Source organism: Cryptococcus depauperatus, chromosome 7 (genome assembly GCF_001720195.1).
Source record: "Cryptococcus depauperatus CBS 7841 chromosome 7, complete sequence".
Taxonomy (NCBI): domain Eukaryota; kingdom Fungi; phylum Basidiomycota; class Tremellomycetes; order Tremellales; family Cryptococcaceae; genus Cryptococcus; species Cryptococcus depauperatus.
In genome coordinates, this window is record NC_089474.1 from 564618 (window position 1) to 579923 (window position 15306).

Sequence of the window (15306 nt, forward strand, 5' to 3'; positions counted from 1 at the left end):
TGATTATCAGCAAGTGTCTGGCTAATTTCAACTTTGCTCAGCCTGTGGGATCAAACATCTCTGAGCTTGGCTGGATAAAAGAGCAAGAGGAGGCACTGTTGTCAAGGATTGTTACTGATAGAGTGCCGCCACTATTGGAGTTTCATGGAACTAGGATATCCACTATAGAAGTATCGAAACTTGTTGGAAATGTTATCCACCTTTGTGATAACTAACTAAAAAAAAGGATGATGGTGTAATGCTCAAAAGGTAGACCTTGACAAAAGAGCAAATGATTTAGCGAGTCAGACACCTATTTATACGCATATCTCGAGCTCATGTTTGCTACATCATTAGCATTTACCAAGCAGAATGGTCCGAATGATTAAACTGTTGGATGGGAAATCAATACCTGCTCTTGCTTGGGGTAGCGGCCAAGGCGGTCTTAACTATGATCATGAGCTTACCTTGAAGTGCGGGGTTGTCGCCCTCAAGGCAGGATTCATTCATCTCGACACTGCCCAGATGTACAAGACGGAAAGAGCCAATGGTGAAGTCGTCCGAGCAGCTGGAGAGGGAAAGGACATTTGGGTGACGACCAAGAGTAGGTAATCGCAGCAGATAAATGTGGAGCTGACAATATTTTGTCAAGTCTCTGAATACCTCCCCAGTGAAGTGGGTGCTATCCGAAAGAGTGTAATGGCTTCGCTCGATCGCTTGCAGTTCAAACCTAACCTCTTGCTTGTCCACCATTCCTTGGTACCTAGTGATGGCAAAATTGCCCAGTTTTGGACAGCGCTTGAGGAGCTTGTGTTTGAAGGCACACTTGAAGGAGTGAGCTTGGGGGTCAGCAACTTCAGGCCTCAGGATCTCAAGGCGGTCTTGGAGGTTGCGAGGATCAAACCTGTTGTCAATCGTAAGGCTTTTTGTGTTTGTTTCTCGAGTCTGACAAAAAACGACAGAGCTCGAATATCATCCTTACGTCTTGGCTCATCTGGAGCCTCTTCTCAAACTCCAAGCAGAGCATCAGATCGTTACTGAGGCCTATGGTCCACTTACTCCTGTTTTACGCCATCCTGATGGCGGGCCTCTGAAACCTATCCTCGAGCGTATCGCTGAACGCCTCTCCAAAGAAGCTGGCAAGCCATTGGACTCTATAGACGTCCTTCTGCGTTGGACGATGCAAAATGGTGTTGTTGCTGTCACCACTTCAAAAACTCCCGAGAGAATCCGAAAACTGGCTGACGCTGACGGCCTGCCTGACTTGACCAAGGATGAGCTCGAGGAAATCACCAGAGTTGGCAAAACCCGATATTTCAGGCATTATCAAGTGAGTTACCCATAAGCCTTGCACTGTGGTTTGCACTGTAGGATTTGCTGACTTCATTACCATAGGGACACATAACTGATGATTTCCCTCTTCCTGATCTTCCAGCCATTTAGTTGCTTGCTAAACTTATTAGTATTACTGTGTAAAGCTCGGCAACAGAGATAGTCACAACAGTAGATGAGGTGGTGGGACCCAAGGGCAGGGAATAAGGAATAGCAAAGATTAGTGTTCTGCTTCACAGTCACTCCGTCTAGCGAGCAAAATCACCGATGAAAAGATAAGCTCATTGTTTGCTTGTGTTCTTCTCTGTGATCCCATCTATCTTGGTATGAGGCTTCCAGCCGTATTCCGTTTGCCATGTTTCTTTTATCAAAAGGGTTACTGCCGCTGTCAATATACTTGAACAAGAAAAGTAAAAACCAGTCAAGATGTGTTTTACATCCAAGGTGAATTGAAAGCACTTGGTGCTACATTGCGTTTGTTGGCTATCTATTCTAAGTATACCAGAAGTAAATATGGTATAGCTTTGGCAATTGAAGTTCAGAGAACAGCAAATGTAGCACTGGTTGATGCATTGAAATAACTATCTAAAGAAAAGATAGGTTACAATATTCCTCTTATATATCTTCTTCTACTGCTCGGAGAACGGTTGTGTTCCAGGTTGAATAATATAATAGACAGAGCCAGACCTATAACAAGCTACATAAGAGAGCGGAGGTCGCCGCAGCGCCTTCCATAAGCGTCCTATAGGACGAAGCACTTACATAAATGCTAAATTCTGTGCCACAGCGAATTTTCCGCGAAACCCCGGATATGACGCGTATATCCATCTAATTTGATTCCGCTTGAAAGACAAGAGATTATTCGTTTAATTCTTTCCTTTTCTTTTTAATCTTCAACAAGGTCTTTTTCTCCTTATTTGATTGCTCAAAAAGGCGCATCTGCCTATAGCCGTCGTACCCAACCCTCTCTCGCGTAGCACGTGTGGCCCCGACACGTTGCACCCTGACTGTAAGTCATAGATGATTTGCGGAATTCTTAAAACTTGGCTTTGCCAGTTTGAATTGTTTTTAGTATGGGGCTAATCATGGCTGCCTAGGTGGCCTAAAAATCCCAGGGACGACGGACAACTGCTATCTCAACTCGATCTCGCCGCCTTCACTACATATTACAATGACTACTATTACTGCCCAGACCTGTATGACTCCGGCTGCTTCTAGCGTTTCGCAGCAGTCATCATGGGTCGGACAAAAGACATCTTCTGTCTCGGCTCTCATTAAAAGCCTTGACTCTACTGCCCAAATTCCCTACGTTCCGGATGTTGTGCTTCCTACGCCCCCTGCCACTACCGCCAGTATCCTGTCAAGCGACGAGCCTCACCCTGCTCTTGCACCTGTCTCTGACATTCCTGTGCATGACCTAGTCAAGAAAACTATTGCTACCAGTACTGGCGTTGACCTGGACGAGTCTGCATTCTTTGCGGCTGACTTGAGTGCCATCTACCAGGCTGTTCAAACTTGGCGCGCCTCGCCCATCGGCTCTCGTGTCGAAATTTTCTATGCTGTCAAATGTAATCCTTCGCCAATGGTATTGCACTTTCTGTCTCTTCTAGGAGTCTCTTTCGATTGCGCGTCCTCGTCGGAGATCAAGCAGGTCCTCTCTCTCCCCATTGCTCCGTCCGGAGAGAGAATCATCTTTGCCAATCCCTGCAAGCCTGCGTCTTTCATTCGCGCTGCCACTCAATACGATGTCAGTTTGATGACATTTGACAATGCCGATGAACTTTACAAAGTCAAACGAATTAACCCCAACGCCAAGCTCGTCCTTCGTATCTTAACAGACGATTCCAAATCGCTTTGCCGACTTGGCCTCAAGTTTGGAGCTCCTCTTGATAGCTGCCCTGGCCTTCTTAGGGTGGCTCGCCAACTTCGGCTCAATGTTGTTGGCGTCTCATTCCATGTTGGAAGCGGTTGTAAAGATCCGATGCAATTTGCTGATGCCGTATGGAGAGCGAGGAAGGTTTTTGATATGGGCAAAGAGGCGGGATTTAACTTTGATCTGTTGGATATTGGAGGCGGATTTGAGAGAGAGACTTTTGACGAGATGGCTCTAGTCTTGAGGGACAGTTTTGATCTCTATTTCCCGGAAAGTAGTGGTGTGAGAATTATTGCCGAGCCAGGAAGGTTTTTGGTCTCTAGTGGTTAGTGAAATTTGTTGAGACTGAGGCATACTCTTACCCTTCACTAGCGTTTACTCTAGCTACATCCATCATTGCGTCTCGGCGAACTCCAAAGATAGAGGCTAGTGAACAGGCTCAAGTTGTCGTGGAAGAAGAGACGAAGAGCGCGGATGTTATGTGTAAGTGTATCCGGCTCGAAAGAAATGAACTTATGCTGACGCAATAAACAGATTACATCAATGACGGTGTATACGGATCGTTCAATTGTATTATGTTTGATCACCAGATTGTTCATCCCCATCCCCTCACCATTGGGCATCGTCTTGCTACTGTTGCTCCTCCATTCCCTCCACCTCCCAACGTGCAGCGTGATGTTGACCTTCCAGTCCAAATGGGGTATAGCAATGTGGAAAAGACTAGCGTATGGGGCCCAACTTGCGATTCTATTGACTGTGTGAGACAATTGGTAGACTTACCAAAAGGCATGGATGTCGGTGATTGGATTGGATGGAGTGAGATGGGAGCTTACACTTTATGTGCAGCTAGCACCTTTAATGGGTAGGAATCATCTCCTCGAGCGCTGATGCTTGCTAATGTCGGTATTAGATTTGACAGGTCTCCCGTGCTCTGGACGACTGGAGGTAACACGGCTGATGCCCACGCTGTACGAGCTATTCTCGACTCCTTTGCAACCACAGCTACTTCTCTCAGATGACATCAACTACACCCACTTGTTAGGATTTGGAGAGATTATTCAGATGTAGTTCTCAGAGGCCGTACTCCCTTTGTCAATCCTTTTGCTTTATATACAAACATCCTGCGCTATATTCACAGGACTGTGCAATTGCATCGGCGTTACCTAATGTGTAAACACTTGTTGTCGTTGCGGTCATCCGGGCAACGAATGATTCTTACCACAGATGTACTTTCCTTATAGCCACGTTCCCAGAAAAGATATCCTTGCAACTTGTGTTGAAAATTTAATTATGTCGAATCTATCATAGATTGTAATGGCATTGAGGCCAATTGAGATGTTACGTAATTTTAGTGATAGAAGCACCTCCACTTTTTGAATTTCAATGTTTTGACAAAATTCATTTAAAAGTCAACCATTTTTGAATTTGAACATTATGAAAGTGCCAAAAAGAATACCTTGGACATCTCATGTTGAATTTTCAAAGCTTTATGATATGCTTTTCTCTCCAGAGGCAGACACCCAGAGCCGTCAGAGAGGAGTGGCCAGAGTATGTCATTCACCTTGCCAATACCTTGAATTGTTCACTTGACAGCCGCATAGATGAGCATCTATATTTCCTCTCCATCCTGCCCCTCTTTTATACATCTTTTGCACTCATTAGTTGTTGTAGATCTTCTTCCTTATCCTCCTCAAAACGCCGAGGAAGCTCAGAGGATGAGAATGACGATGGGAATGGCTATTGTGCGTTTTGTAAATGGGATTGTTGATCCTCTGCAAACAGGTTTGTGTGAAGACAACGGTGGTAGCTGTCTAATAAAATCTGCAGGTTTATATGCTCGTCCTATCTCTCACCTCGCGGCGATTCTTGGTCTGCCTGCCTCCCTCATCGCTCTTCGGCATCGTGCAACGCATGAAGATCTCCCTCCTCTCTCACTGCTGCATCAAGCTGTTGGTCAATGCATTTACTATCTCCACCAGAATTCCTTCCTTCCTCTGCTATCATCGGTAAACCACGTTCTTCCTGCCGTTACTGAAAGACAGCTCGCCGCTCAAAAGAGGTTAGACGGGTTGATGAAACGATGGAAAAAGGTCATGAAAATACGATTAAGAGAGAATGAAGTGAGAGAGGAAGATGCAAGCGCTGTTGAGATGAAAAGGGTCAAAAAAGAGATAGAGGATATGGCTGGAGTAGAGTACGTCGTGAAGAGCCTCGTGGAAGCAGGAGGCCTGGTTCCTCTTGCCAAAAGGTATGTGGGTTTTGATTCCTTATATAGGACGATGACTAATGTTTGACAAGGAAACGAGTGGCGTACAGCTTCACATCGCCTTCACCACTTTCTCTCAGAATTTGGGAGCCTCTACTCAACCACTTGTGTTGTACCACAATGCCTGATCTTCCCTCCGTTTTATCAACTCGAATCATGGACCTTCTCTTGAATCCCTCTGATGCAACAGTAATCCAACAAGGCCCACTTCAAGTGTTCAGTCATACCTCTGAGCATATCTCTTTTGAAGAACCTGAGGAGGAAAACAAGCGAGATGAAGGAAATTCGTATAGATGGGGCTTAAGTGCCTGGCTGCTTCATATATGGAGGCATGATGCAGGTGAGAACAAGTTGGCGCTGGAGGATGAAGAGAAAAAAGTGCTTTATAAAAGATTGGCAATGGCATTATTACACAAACATAACGATACCATGTAAGTCTACATTTCTTTTATTTTCCGCTGGCCATGCTCAAAGTAGAATGGATGGATGCTAGTTTGGTACAAGTCAATACTGCTCTAGCAAAGATTGATGAAAGACTGCAAGATCTCGCAAGTGGCCTTTCCAGGCTACTCCCTGTTAATGAATCAGAAGGCCGAACGAATTTGGAATCCAGCGAGGCCGATCTTAGTGTCGACCAGATGGAAAAGCGACTGGCTCAATTTGAAAACAAGGTATGCCTTGACATACCGCCTGAAGAAATCACTCATCCAGATATTTACAGTTCATGGCACCAAAACCCAAGGCCGTCTCTGCTTCGGTTATTGATCGTAATCTTCTCTCCGTACCAGGCTGGCGGCGCCTTACTTCTGAAGAATGGTCCCCATGTCCTATTGGTGTTGCAGTATAGATGTATGTATCATTGCTGGGTTGAATGACAGGGCGTCAGAATTCAAATTACTTGGCCCCCATCATTCACTGTTTCAATGATTTTAATCCATCACCATTGCTTTTCCATCCTTAAAGACAAATATCACTCACTTTCTCACCTGTTTGCCATTACATCACCTTTGAAATGTCCAAAGAAGATAACTCATGCCAGCCAACCATGGTTACGATGAACAACTACAATACAATGTGTTGATGAAAAGCTGGTCCAGAATCATGGGTTGACTTCTGAATTATATATAATTTCCGCTGTTAAGACAGATATCTTCTCCAGCAACTATCACCTGCTGGAGTGTCATGCGAAATTTCAAAACTAGCATTGATAAGGAGATTGCGGATTGATGCATAGATATAGCAGATTGGGCAATCTATCCAACATACAAAAGTCATATACGCTATTACAATGGGATGCTCTATCTATTGTATTTTGTCCAAGAACATTCAAGACATTCATCAAAAAGCCATGTCAGCCACTTTCTTCTCTTGTCCAACCCTGCTTCCACTTGGTTCCTCCACCCTAGATACAATCCAGCCATCTTTCCTGCAACGTTCGCACCTTGCCCAAACTCGCCCATCACCATCATCTCTCCCCATTCTGCCTGCGGTTCTTTCGGCACTTTCGAGACATCCCCTATGCCATCGGTGAGGGCAGGCAAGGATGGTGAAAAGATGTTTGTCTTGCTGTGCTTTCTGGGCAGCAGCAGGACTAAGGGGAGGTTGAAGAGCAGAAAAAATGCTAATTATCTCTTTATCCCTTTGATCTTCATCTACTGCTAGAGGACTATCCATGACAATGTCGCCATCTTCACCTGTAGGCGGGCCGTAGATGCACTCAGGTGCATCGCATCTCCAACCAAGGCTCTTCTCCCTTTCCTCGGTCCAGCTTTCAAGCGATTGCGAGACAAATGTGGCCTTGTGTGGTTCACGCCTGCGAGTCTGTGGCGTGTCTTGCCCTTCAATCCCACCATTGACAGAAGCATCCTCCCTCAACTCCATACTTGCATCCACTTGGATTTCGTCGTCTCCGTTCGTGGCAGGCGTACCTAGTCGATCTCCATTTTCATTTGGGAAAGGTGATACGGTGGGAAAGAGGTTGTGATGATTTTGAGCGAGGAAGAAGGGGATTCGTTCCAAGGCTTCTCTAAAAAAATCGATGTGTGGTCTACGTTCAGCCTGAGGCCTTTCGGAGCCACTACGAGCCTCGCTTTGGGGATTATGAGGATTCTGCGGTTCAGTCTGAGACCCTGCGTATTGCGAAATATTATCGTCCACCGCAGGAGCTAGGGTAGAGGTTGATAAGTTAGTGGACTCAGGTGCAGGGGTAGACTGCCTTTCCATGGATAAAGGTGAAGCCGATGTAGGTCCGCCAAAGATAAAATTTAGTTGTGCGTCTGAAGAATTCGTTGCGTTATCTAGAGTTTCCCTCCCAGGCTGCGTATTTCCAACACGAAATCCCGGTATTGAAGATGCATTAGCACCCACAGCTGCTTCAGGTTCAGCAGATTCTTCTGTTCCTGCATTTGCTGAAGGGACTTGAGAGCGATGGCCGTCTTCACGACCACGACCATTCACATGTGGAAAGGGTGGACCTGTGAAAATCAAAAAATGGGGAGTACTTCTTTGCTGTCGGAGCCGAAGTCGTTGTCCACTGTTGCCACCAGAAGATGGCGCAGGAGGATCATCAAACGCAGACGTTTCATTATCAAACAAACCTTCAAGCAAGCGGGTCTGATTGCTCTCTGTTCGACCTTGTTCGTTCTCCAGAGTCCTGTTTTGATTATAAGGATGAGGGTCTGGAGAAGGTCGGCCTGATCCCGTTCGTCCCGGACGAAGGGTATTGTTATGAGTAGGGTGGCGAGGCGAGTTCAAGGTTTGTAGAGGGTCAAGGTCAAGTCGACATGTAGGACTATCAAACAAGTTAGCATGATTGATGCGATACGCCCATTGACTTGCCATGTATGATGAGTCGCAAACCAAGGCTCTAGACATCCTCCATGAAAGAGATGATTACAAGGCAAAGCTTTGACGCCAGTCCCGACTTTTGCTTCATCACCTTGTCCATCAATTTGTATCACCTTGTCTTCAGTCACTTCTATCTTGGGAATTCCCTCCAAGCAAATTCCGCATTTCCAGCCCCTTTCATCTTCATCTTCGTAACTATCCACATCCTGCGCTGCCACAACCTTATTGACTCGTTGGAGTAGATTCTTGCCTACCGTCGGAAGGGACCTTAAAAGCTCCGCAGCTTTCTCCGTATTAGGTTGTGGTTCGCCTCGAGGCATGAAAAAGTGGAAAAACGGAGGAAAAAGTCGAGGCAGAGGCGTACCGTTACCGCCACTGCCTACATCTCTGCGAGCTCCAGGCTCCACATCTTGATCTGCATTCGAGTCCTGCGGTTGGTCACCTTGTGGAGATGCAGCACCAGGCACAGAGCCAGGTCCAATCTGTATTGTCCAAAACAGCGTTGTCTCTGCTGGTTGTTCTTGATTCGTTTCAGCATCTCCTTGCTCCTGCCGACCTTGCCTGGGTGGTGGCCCTGACATGGCAATGGTCATCGCAAATACCGGACGCGATGAAGACGAGCGTTGTGGAGAGCCCGTTGGTGATCCTGGTAGCTGCTGCGACATTATGTTGAATTAAAAGATGAAAAAGAAAAAGAGAAAAAAAGATGCGAATTCAAATTGCTTACAAATGACGAAACATGTAACAACAAAAGAGACTTGAATGAATTTCGGACATCGCCGCATCGGACATTCTAGTCTTGTCCATTTTCGACTTTTTCTTTCATTCTTCTTTCTTTTTCTCTTTCTCTAAACTGTACAATCATTTCTTTCTTGATACATCATTCAAAAGACAGCATGGCTACATTCCAGCACTTCAAAAAGTCATTCTTGCGATACCGTCCACCTCCTGTCCTGCCCACCGCTGTTCGCACGATTCAAATCCTCGCAACCCTTCACCTTGTCTCCACGACGCTTGCCGAGCTACGGATATGCAAGGGCTTTTCGATGCTCCCAACACTCTCTGAGAACGGCGATTGCGTTCTTGTCTCTCCCTTGCCTTATTGGTCGTCTCTGCCTCTCTCCGAAAAACACAAGCAGCACGGACCAGAAAGAGGAGATGTCGTCGTTGCGACGTCTCCGATGCACCCAGGCCAAGCGGTTTGCAAGCGGGTCATTGGAGTAGAAGGCGACCTGGTCGAGATTGAGCCTCGGAGAGGTGGCCAGCGGAAATGGATTGATGCAGTAGGCAATGGGTACATGGTCGATCTACCCGGGGACCATCTTGGGCTTGAGGGGATTGATGTGGCCCAGAGGAGCGGGCAAGGACAGTGGGTCAAGGTGCCCAAGGGACATGTCTGGCTTGTAGGAGATAATCTCAGCAACTCTACCGATTCTCGAAAATATGGCCCAGTTCCAATAGCTATGGTGAAAGGCAAAGTACTTGCAAGGGTGAGCCCCCTTTTAAAAAAATTAAATAATAACTAATAATAATAAAATGAATATAGATATATCCAAAACCTAAGTGGATTAAGAATAATGTCATATTACGTAATCAAGAAATCGCCGACATGAAACACTGAATACTGTTTCACAAATTTTGTTTTTGTTGTATGACACAACACATAAATGTTGTAATTCTCCAAACAAGCCAGAGCGATATATAGCAAACAACCTAGCAAGTTGTGGGCAAGAGGGAATTGCTGAATCTGGCAAAAAGGAGACAGATACAAGGAGCAAAAGGATTTGCGATTGTGTGGGTTATTCAGAGTATGAGACAGATACACACTGGCAAGGGGAAACTCTCCGGAAGAGGCTGAGTGGTGGCTGCGACCTTTGGATCTCGTTTTCGACAGCACCGCAACGATCTCGGTATACATATATTACACTCGATTGTGTCGAAACTGATTCTGAATTCCCACCCAAAACAACTTTACATTGCGCTTCATACTTCCTGCAAAGTAGCCTTCCTTGCGAGCCGTATCGACAGAGTGGTTTGATCGCATCCCTTTGTAACATTCGTCCTGGTTTTGATCAATAGCTTCTGTGTTGTTGACTTGAACATAATCACCTCTTTCTATAATCCCAGTGTGGAGAAAAATTGTCGACAAAGTCAACATGTACGAAACCACCGTTGGATATCTGTCCACCAGACTTGTGGATCGCGAGCGCACCGAAACATGTCTTGAAGGGCGTTATAGAGACCAAGTGGGCGAGACAGAGGAGCTTGAGAGCCAATACCCAAATGAAGAAGATATGGCCGAGCTATCTGGTGAGTATCTTTACCACTTCTCCTACAACGGACTGACATTACTGTCAAGATTCTCCTTCGTCGAGTTACGCCTCTTCTCGACCCGTTACTCCCTCTCACCCAGCTTCGGTTCCCGTTCAAATATCCGGAACCCAATCTTCCTCCAAGATTGATGTTTTCAAATTGGCAGACAAAGCCGAGAAGATCCTTGGTCTCACCCCTGGTACACTTGCATACGCACAAGCATGTCTCCAAAATGCCCGAGACGAAGTGCGCCGTACAGCCCCTACCTCCTCTTCGGAAACCTTTATCCCTCTCGTAAGAGGTTCAGACGGAAAATCTCATCTTGATATGGGCAGAGGAAGACTAAAGGAGAGAATGACGGAGAGAGCGAAGAAGGCTATGAGCGTCACTGTTCAGGGCGTTATGAGCCAGCAAAAGATGGCAAGCGTCGTCCTTGGAGGTGGCGGTAAGGAAGAAGAGGAAAGAAGAGAAAAGCGGAGGAGAGCTGCGGATGGAGTGTTGTATTGGCAGAGAGAAGTGGCAAGACTTGAGGAAGATGCTCAAAAGACTCAAATAACCAAGACAAAGCGCTAAGCTGTCCAATCTGGAGTGATTACGCACGCAAACAACATTCTCCCATGTTTCATCTTGCAATTATCACGATTTGTCCAATCACTGGCTTGATTGAACATTTATTACAGTATACAGTTCCATACATGTTATCTTGACAATTTAGATCTTCAACCACTTGTGATCATCATAATGTATATAATGCTATGTTGTACGACAGCAACCGTCTTTGTGGCGTGTTTGGATTCTATTGGATTATGCGGGAGGATAGTGGCCAGCCCAGAGGACAGTTGCTGCTGCGCCCCATAGCACCGTCCATCCTATCCACCATTTTCCCAGCCTAGTGACTCCGAAACCTTTTCCCTCCATAGTGTTATCCCAGTCAAAAGCCATCTCAGCTACATTCCACCAGATCACTGGGTCACCTAGGCATACTCTCAAAGCAATCTGAGTATGACTTGTAAAGAGGAGTAGAGCCATATTTAAAGCATGAACGGTATACAATGCCAATATTATAGGTTTCAAAGGCGGTGGGGCTGTATGAGCCTTGGGTTTTGAAGATGGAAGAGATTGTCGAAACATGTTGCGTATTCCCATGGCTGAAACTACAAGTATAGGCAATGCTAAAGCTATATTGGGTAGCTGAGCAACAGTCCAATATCTAAATGGTCCAACATTCCTACAAATATATTTAGCTGGCATTTAAACACAATGAAAACAACATACCAATACAGCTTTTGTACAAATCCGTACGATACTGGAAGCCTGCTATCACACCAATGTAGTATAGTCCCCACAAGCTTTCCATTGGGCGAACAGAATGCCATATTAGCATAAACTTGAAATACCACAAAAGGCGCAATGAGCGATATGCTTTTGACAAACGTCTCAAACATCCGCTTAGGTGATTCTCAAGTTGGCATACGGCAAGGACATAAAGAAGAGGCTTACCACGATAGAGGGGACAGTTGCGAGATTGTTGATTTTCACGTCGCTCTTTAAAGGCAAAGCAGACACAACAATGATTAGAGAGTTGAGCATGCCTGTTGCCCGTACACTGGTAGCGCCTGCAAGACATAGAGTACCCATCAAGTTTTGACGTTTGGCAAAGAGTAAATAAATCCCAGTAAACGTAAGCAGAGAGTAGAAAGGTTCTGTATATGGGGCAGAAGGTGCAACTGTGGGAGGTAGAAGATACAGCAAGGAGGTAAGGAAAGCAAAAGTTGGGTGAAATAGGAATAATGTCAATCTATTATATCTTTAGCTCTGTCCAACAAAACCGCGTTACCCAAAGTAATCTTACTTGTAGAGCATGATACTGGAACCGACAAACGCTGCATTGGCGAATAAAGTCCCTCCGATTAACACATCTTGAACGTCTACAACGTTCCCTCCTCTTAAAAAACTCAATCCTTTCCCAGCTAGCCGCATGACGCCAAGCCAACCAGGTTGAAAAGCGAGCTGCTGTTCATACTCATAGCCCCGAGAAGCGATAGAAGCAAAGTGAATGGCGTCCCACCGTAGAGCCGGCGGTGGAGAAGAAATCACCAAGGACGGCGAAGTGTCGAATAAGGGGAGGAATCTATTCAAGATATGAAGGATGAAGAGGTGAGCTAGGCGAGAGCATACTGCCAGAATGGATAGGACGGATATGGGAGATAGGTCGGATGGGATGGATATCCTCATCATCCTTCAGCATAGTTTCAATATGAAGTTGAAAGATGGTAAGATGTAAATTCAAAATATCTTAAAGTACGTCTTGTTTAAATGCCTCCACTTCCTTAAAAATGAGTGAATAACAGTGTTATGTAATACGGACTTTTTCGATGAAGATGTATAATCGACAATGCCAAACAAAGTTTTGCGACCACAGCGGTCAATCTCAAGGCTCTCTACTCTTGCTGAGAGACTACTCCATACTCAAAGCTTCATGCAACCCAGCAACTTCCATGACGCCTCCAACTAGATGTAAACTTCCTGTCACAAGTACAGTCTTCTTTCCGAGACCACTGACAATGTCTAGAGCGTGCTGAATGGATGGAACGACATGGACTCGATCAGTAGGAAAATCAGGATTCAGACGTAACCAGGCGAGACGAAGGGCATTCTGTGTAGCGAGCATAGCCGAATCGTTGGAATCGACTGCTTTGACATGAAGATCTATACAGGTTCCAGAATCAGTCATCTCACCAATGGATCACTTGGATGAGACTCGCCAGGTTTGGAATAACCACCTGTATAGGTAGTATTGGTACAAAAGATGACTGAATCAAAGTTGCTTGAGATATCAGCCATGCTCGTGTGTTTTGCTTTGGCACCAGATTCCAATAGCTCCGTCAATAGACTCTCTGCAGCTCGCTCACCGCTGCAGTTGAAAATCAACACTTGAGGCGACTTTCCTTCAATACTCCATGCCCATGTACCGCAAGATTGCAATGATTCAACAGTATGCGCGCCATCAAGTAGCCATGTAATCTTACCCTCGTCGAGACGCTGGCATCTTCCAGGCCACCGGGTTAATGAGAGTGGCTCTTTGAACGTAGGTGGGATCTCGGAAGGGGATGCTGCAGGGGTGAAGGAGATGCCTTGACTGGAGAGAAAGCGAGTCGACAAGGACACAGCGAGAGAAGCATTGATAAGCTGATGAGCGCCTGAAAGACCCAAAGGTGTTGCGGGAATGGTTGGCACCACTTCAAATGGAGCCTTCCAAGTATTGTTAGTTGGCCCCAGACAAGACAGTATATACTTACACCAACTTTTTCTGCCACCGATTTCAACACGTCCCCGCCTCGTTCTTGAACGATGCTTAACGCAGGTACCCCAGGTTTATAGATGCCAGCTTTATTGGCAGCGATCTGTTCAATCGTGTTACCCAAGATGGCAGTGTGATCCAAGCCGAGAGAGGTGACACCAGTCACAACAGGTTTTGGAACAACATTAGTCGAATCGTAAAGACCACCGACACCAACTTCGAGGATGGTGGCGGATACACCGAGAGAGAGGAAGGTGTGAAACGCCATGAGCGTTAAGAAATGGAAATAAACTGGGAATTGAGGAGCCTCAGGAGCGATTGCCTGATCCATTCAATTAGTTGAGAGTGAATGCTCCGCTGAGTAATACTACTTGCCTCATTGTCTGCCTCCAGCCTGTCCCACACTTCAAAAAAGAACTTTGCAAACTCTACATCTGACAGAGGCTCGCCGTTGATCCGGATTCTCTCCCTGACGGTACAAAGATGAGGAGAAGTGTATAGTCCAATTTTTTTGCCTGGCATATGGGTACGAAGGATGCGTTCGGTGAACGCAGAGGTCGAACCTTTACCCTTGGTTCCGGTGATGTGAACTACATTGAGCTGATTGAGATCTTCAGGCTATACCAAGACTCAGTGCCCTGTATTTTATAACCCTCTAAGCCTACCCTGTATCCTATCCGGCGCAGGAAATCGCGAAATCCTGCCAAATGAACGTTACTCTGTCGACCTCCAGATTTTCGAATGGCTTCAATACTATGAGCCTATCAATATGCTTAGATACATCATACAACCGGCCTACGTCGCAGCATTGGATTGACAAGTATTAAGCAGGGTTACTGCTTCCTTTGCTGGTGTATGAGCGGTCAAATCATTCTTGATTGTTATTTCTACTGACAGCATATGTCTTTGTCTTTGCCATCCTAAACACTTTCAATGCTGGGTGCATCAATAATGCCAGCCAAAAGATATCAATTTTTGTAGATGGATAATGATTTCTTCTCGTAAATGTAAAAATGATTTCACCATTACAACTTTTTTTTTCAACTCTAATCAATCTTAATCACTGGGCGGATTTATCTATAATTACGTAATATCAATGTGTTATTGAATTATATGTTTTCTAATAACGGATTTGAACTCGTAATCATGAAACCTGTCCCATAAAGATTACGTAATTTTAGTGACTCTCACTTTCACCTCTTACTATGTCATGTATTTGAATGTTTACGTCTATGTCATGTATCACTAACAAACAAGCTAAAGCTCTGTTCTTCTGGAAACTATACCAAAAGCATCTCAGCTACACAAGTCGCTTGACATTAGATATATACATTGCGATTTCAGTGCAGTAAGATGGCTGGAAGAAGGACCATGTTGGGTGAGACTCTGTGAGTC

At 45.5% G+C, this 15306-nt stretch overlaps 8 protein-coding genes across 8 annotated transcripts; 5 read left to right on the forward strand and 3 right to left on the reverse strand.

Moving 5' to 3' along the window:
* Positions 1-351: 351 nt before the first annotated feature.
* On the forward strand, positions 352-1422 carry L203_105545 (uncharacterized protein; the record flags this gene model as incomplete). The annotated part of the gene is made up of 4 exons (XM_066214912.1): positions 352-583; positions 632-895; positions 942-1309; positions 1375-1422. The coding sequence occupies 4 exons, from the start codon at positions 352-354 to the stop codon at positions 1420-1422; spliced, it is 912 nt and encodes a 303-aa protein (XP_066071009.1).
* A 315-nt stretch (positions 1423-1737) lies between these two features.
* L203_105546 (uncharacterized protein) lies at positions 1738-4203 on the forward strand (the record flags this gene model as incomplete). The annotated part of the gene is made up of 6 exons (XM_066214913.1): positions 1738-1755; positions 2245-2320; positions 2409-3509; positions 3557-3667; positions 3719-4046; positions 4095-4203. 6 exons carry the CDS (start codon positions 1738-1740, stop codon positions 4201-4203), a joined length of 1743 nt encoding a protein of 580 aa, XP_066071010.1.
* A 415-nt stretch (positions 4204-4618) lies between these two features.
* L203_105547 (uncharacterized protein) lies at positions 4619-6297 on the forward strand (the record flags this gene model as incomplete). Its single annotated transcript, XM_066214914.1, has 6 exons — positions 4619-4732; positions 4786-4966; positions 5012-5432; positions 5483-5881; positions 5944-6121; positions 6172-6297. 6 exons carry the CDS (start codon positions 4619-4621, stop codon positions 6295-6297), a joined length of 1419 nt encoding a protein of 472 aa, XP_066071011.1.
* A 491-nt stretch (positions 6298-6788) lies between these two features.
* On the reverse strand, positions 6789-8962 carry L203_105548 (uncharacterized protein; the record flags this gene model as incomplete). Its single annotated transcript, XM_066214915.1, has 2 exons — positions 6789-8241; positions 8289-8962. 2 exons carry the CDS (start codon positions 8960-8962, stop codon positions 6789-6791), a joined length of 2127 nt encoding a protein of 708 aa, XP_066071012.1.
* Positions 8963-9193: 231 nt separating this feature from the next.
* On the forward strand, positions 9194-9918 carry L203_105549 (signal peptidase I; the record flags this gene model as incomplete). The annotated part of the gene is made up of 2 exons (XM_066214916.1): positions 9194-9787; positions 9844-9918. 2 exons carry the CDS (start codon positions 9194-9196, stop codon positions 9916-9918), a joined length of 669 nt encoding a protein of 222 aa, XP_066071013.1.
* Positions 9919-10453: 535 nt separating this feature from the next.
* Positions 10454-11183, forward strand: L203_105550 (uncharacterized protein; the record flags this gene model as incomplete). Its single annotated transcript, XM_066214917.1, has 2 exons — positions 10454-10607; positions 10657-11183. The coding sequence occupies 2 exons, from the start codon at positions 10454-10456 to the stop codon at positions 11181-11183; spliced, it is 681 nt and encodes a 226-aa protein (XP_066071014.1).
* A 231-nt stretch (positions 11184-11414) lies between these two features.
* Positions 11415-12848, reverse strand: L203_105551 (uncharacterized protein; the record flags this gene model as incomplete). Its single annotated transcript, XM_066214918.1, has 4 exons — positions 11415-11838; positions 11886-12058; positions 12111-12408; positions 12463-12848. 4 exons carry the CDS (start codon positions 12846-12848, stop codon positions 11415-11417), a joined length of 1281 nt encoding a protein of 426 aa, XP_066071015.1.
* Positions 12849-13068: 220 nt separating this feature from the next.
* L203_105552 (uncharacterized protein) lies at positions 13069-14857 on the reverse strand (the record flags this gene model as incomplete). Its single annotated transcript, XM_066214919.1, has 7 exons — positions 13069-13319; positions 13376-13862; positions 13910-14233; positions 14287-14529; positions 14577-14664; positions 14711-14754; positions 14807-14857. 7 exons carry the CDS (start codon positions 14855-14857, stop codon positions 13069-13071), a joined length of 1488 nt encoding a protein of 495 aa, XP_066071016.1.
* Positions 14858-15306: the final 449 nt, after the last annotated feature.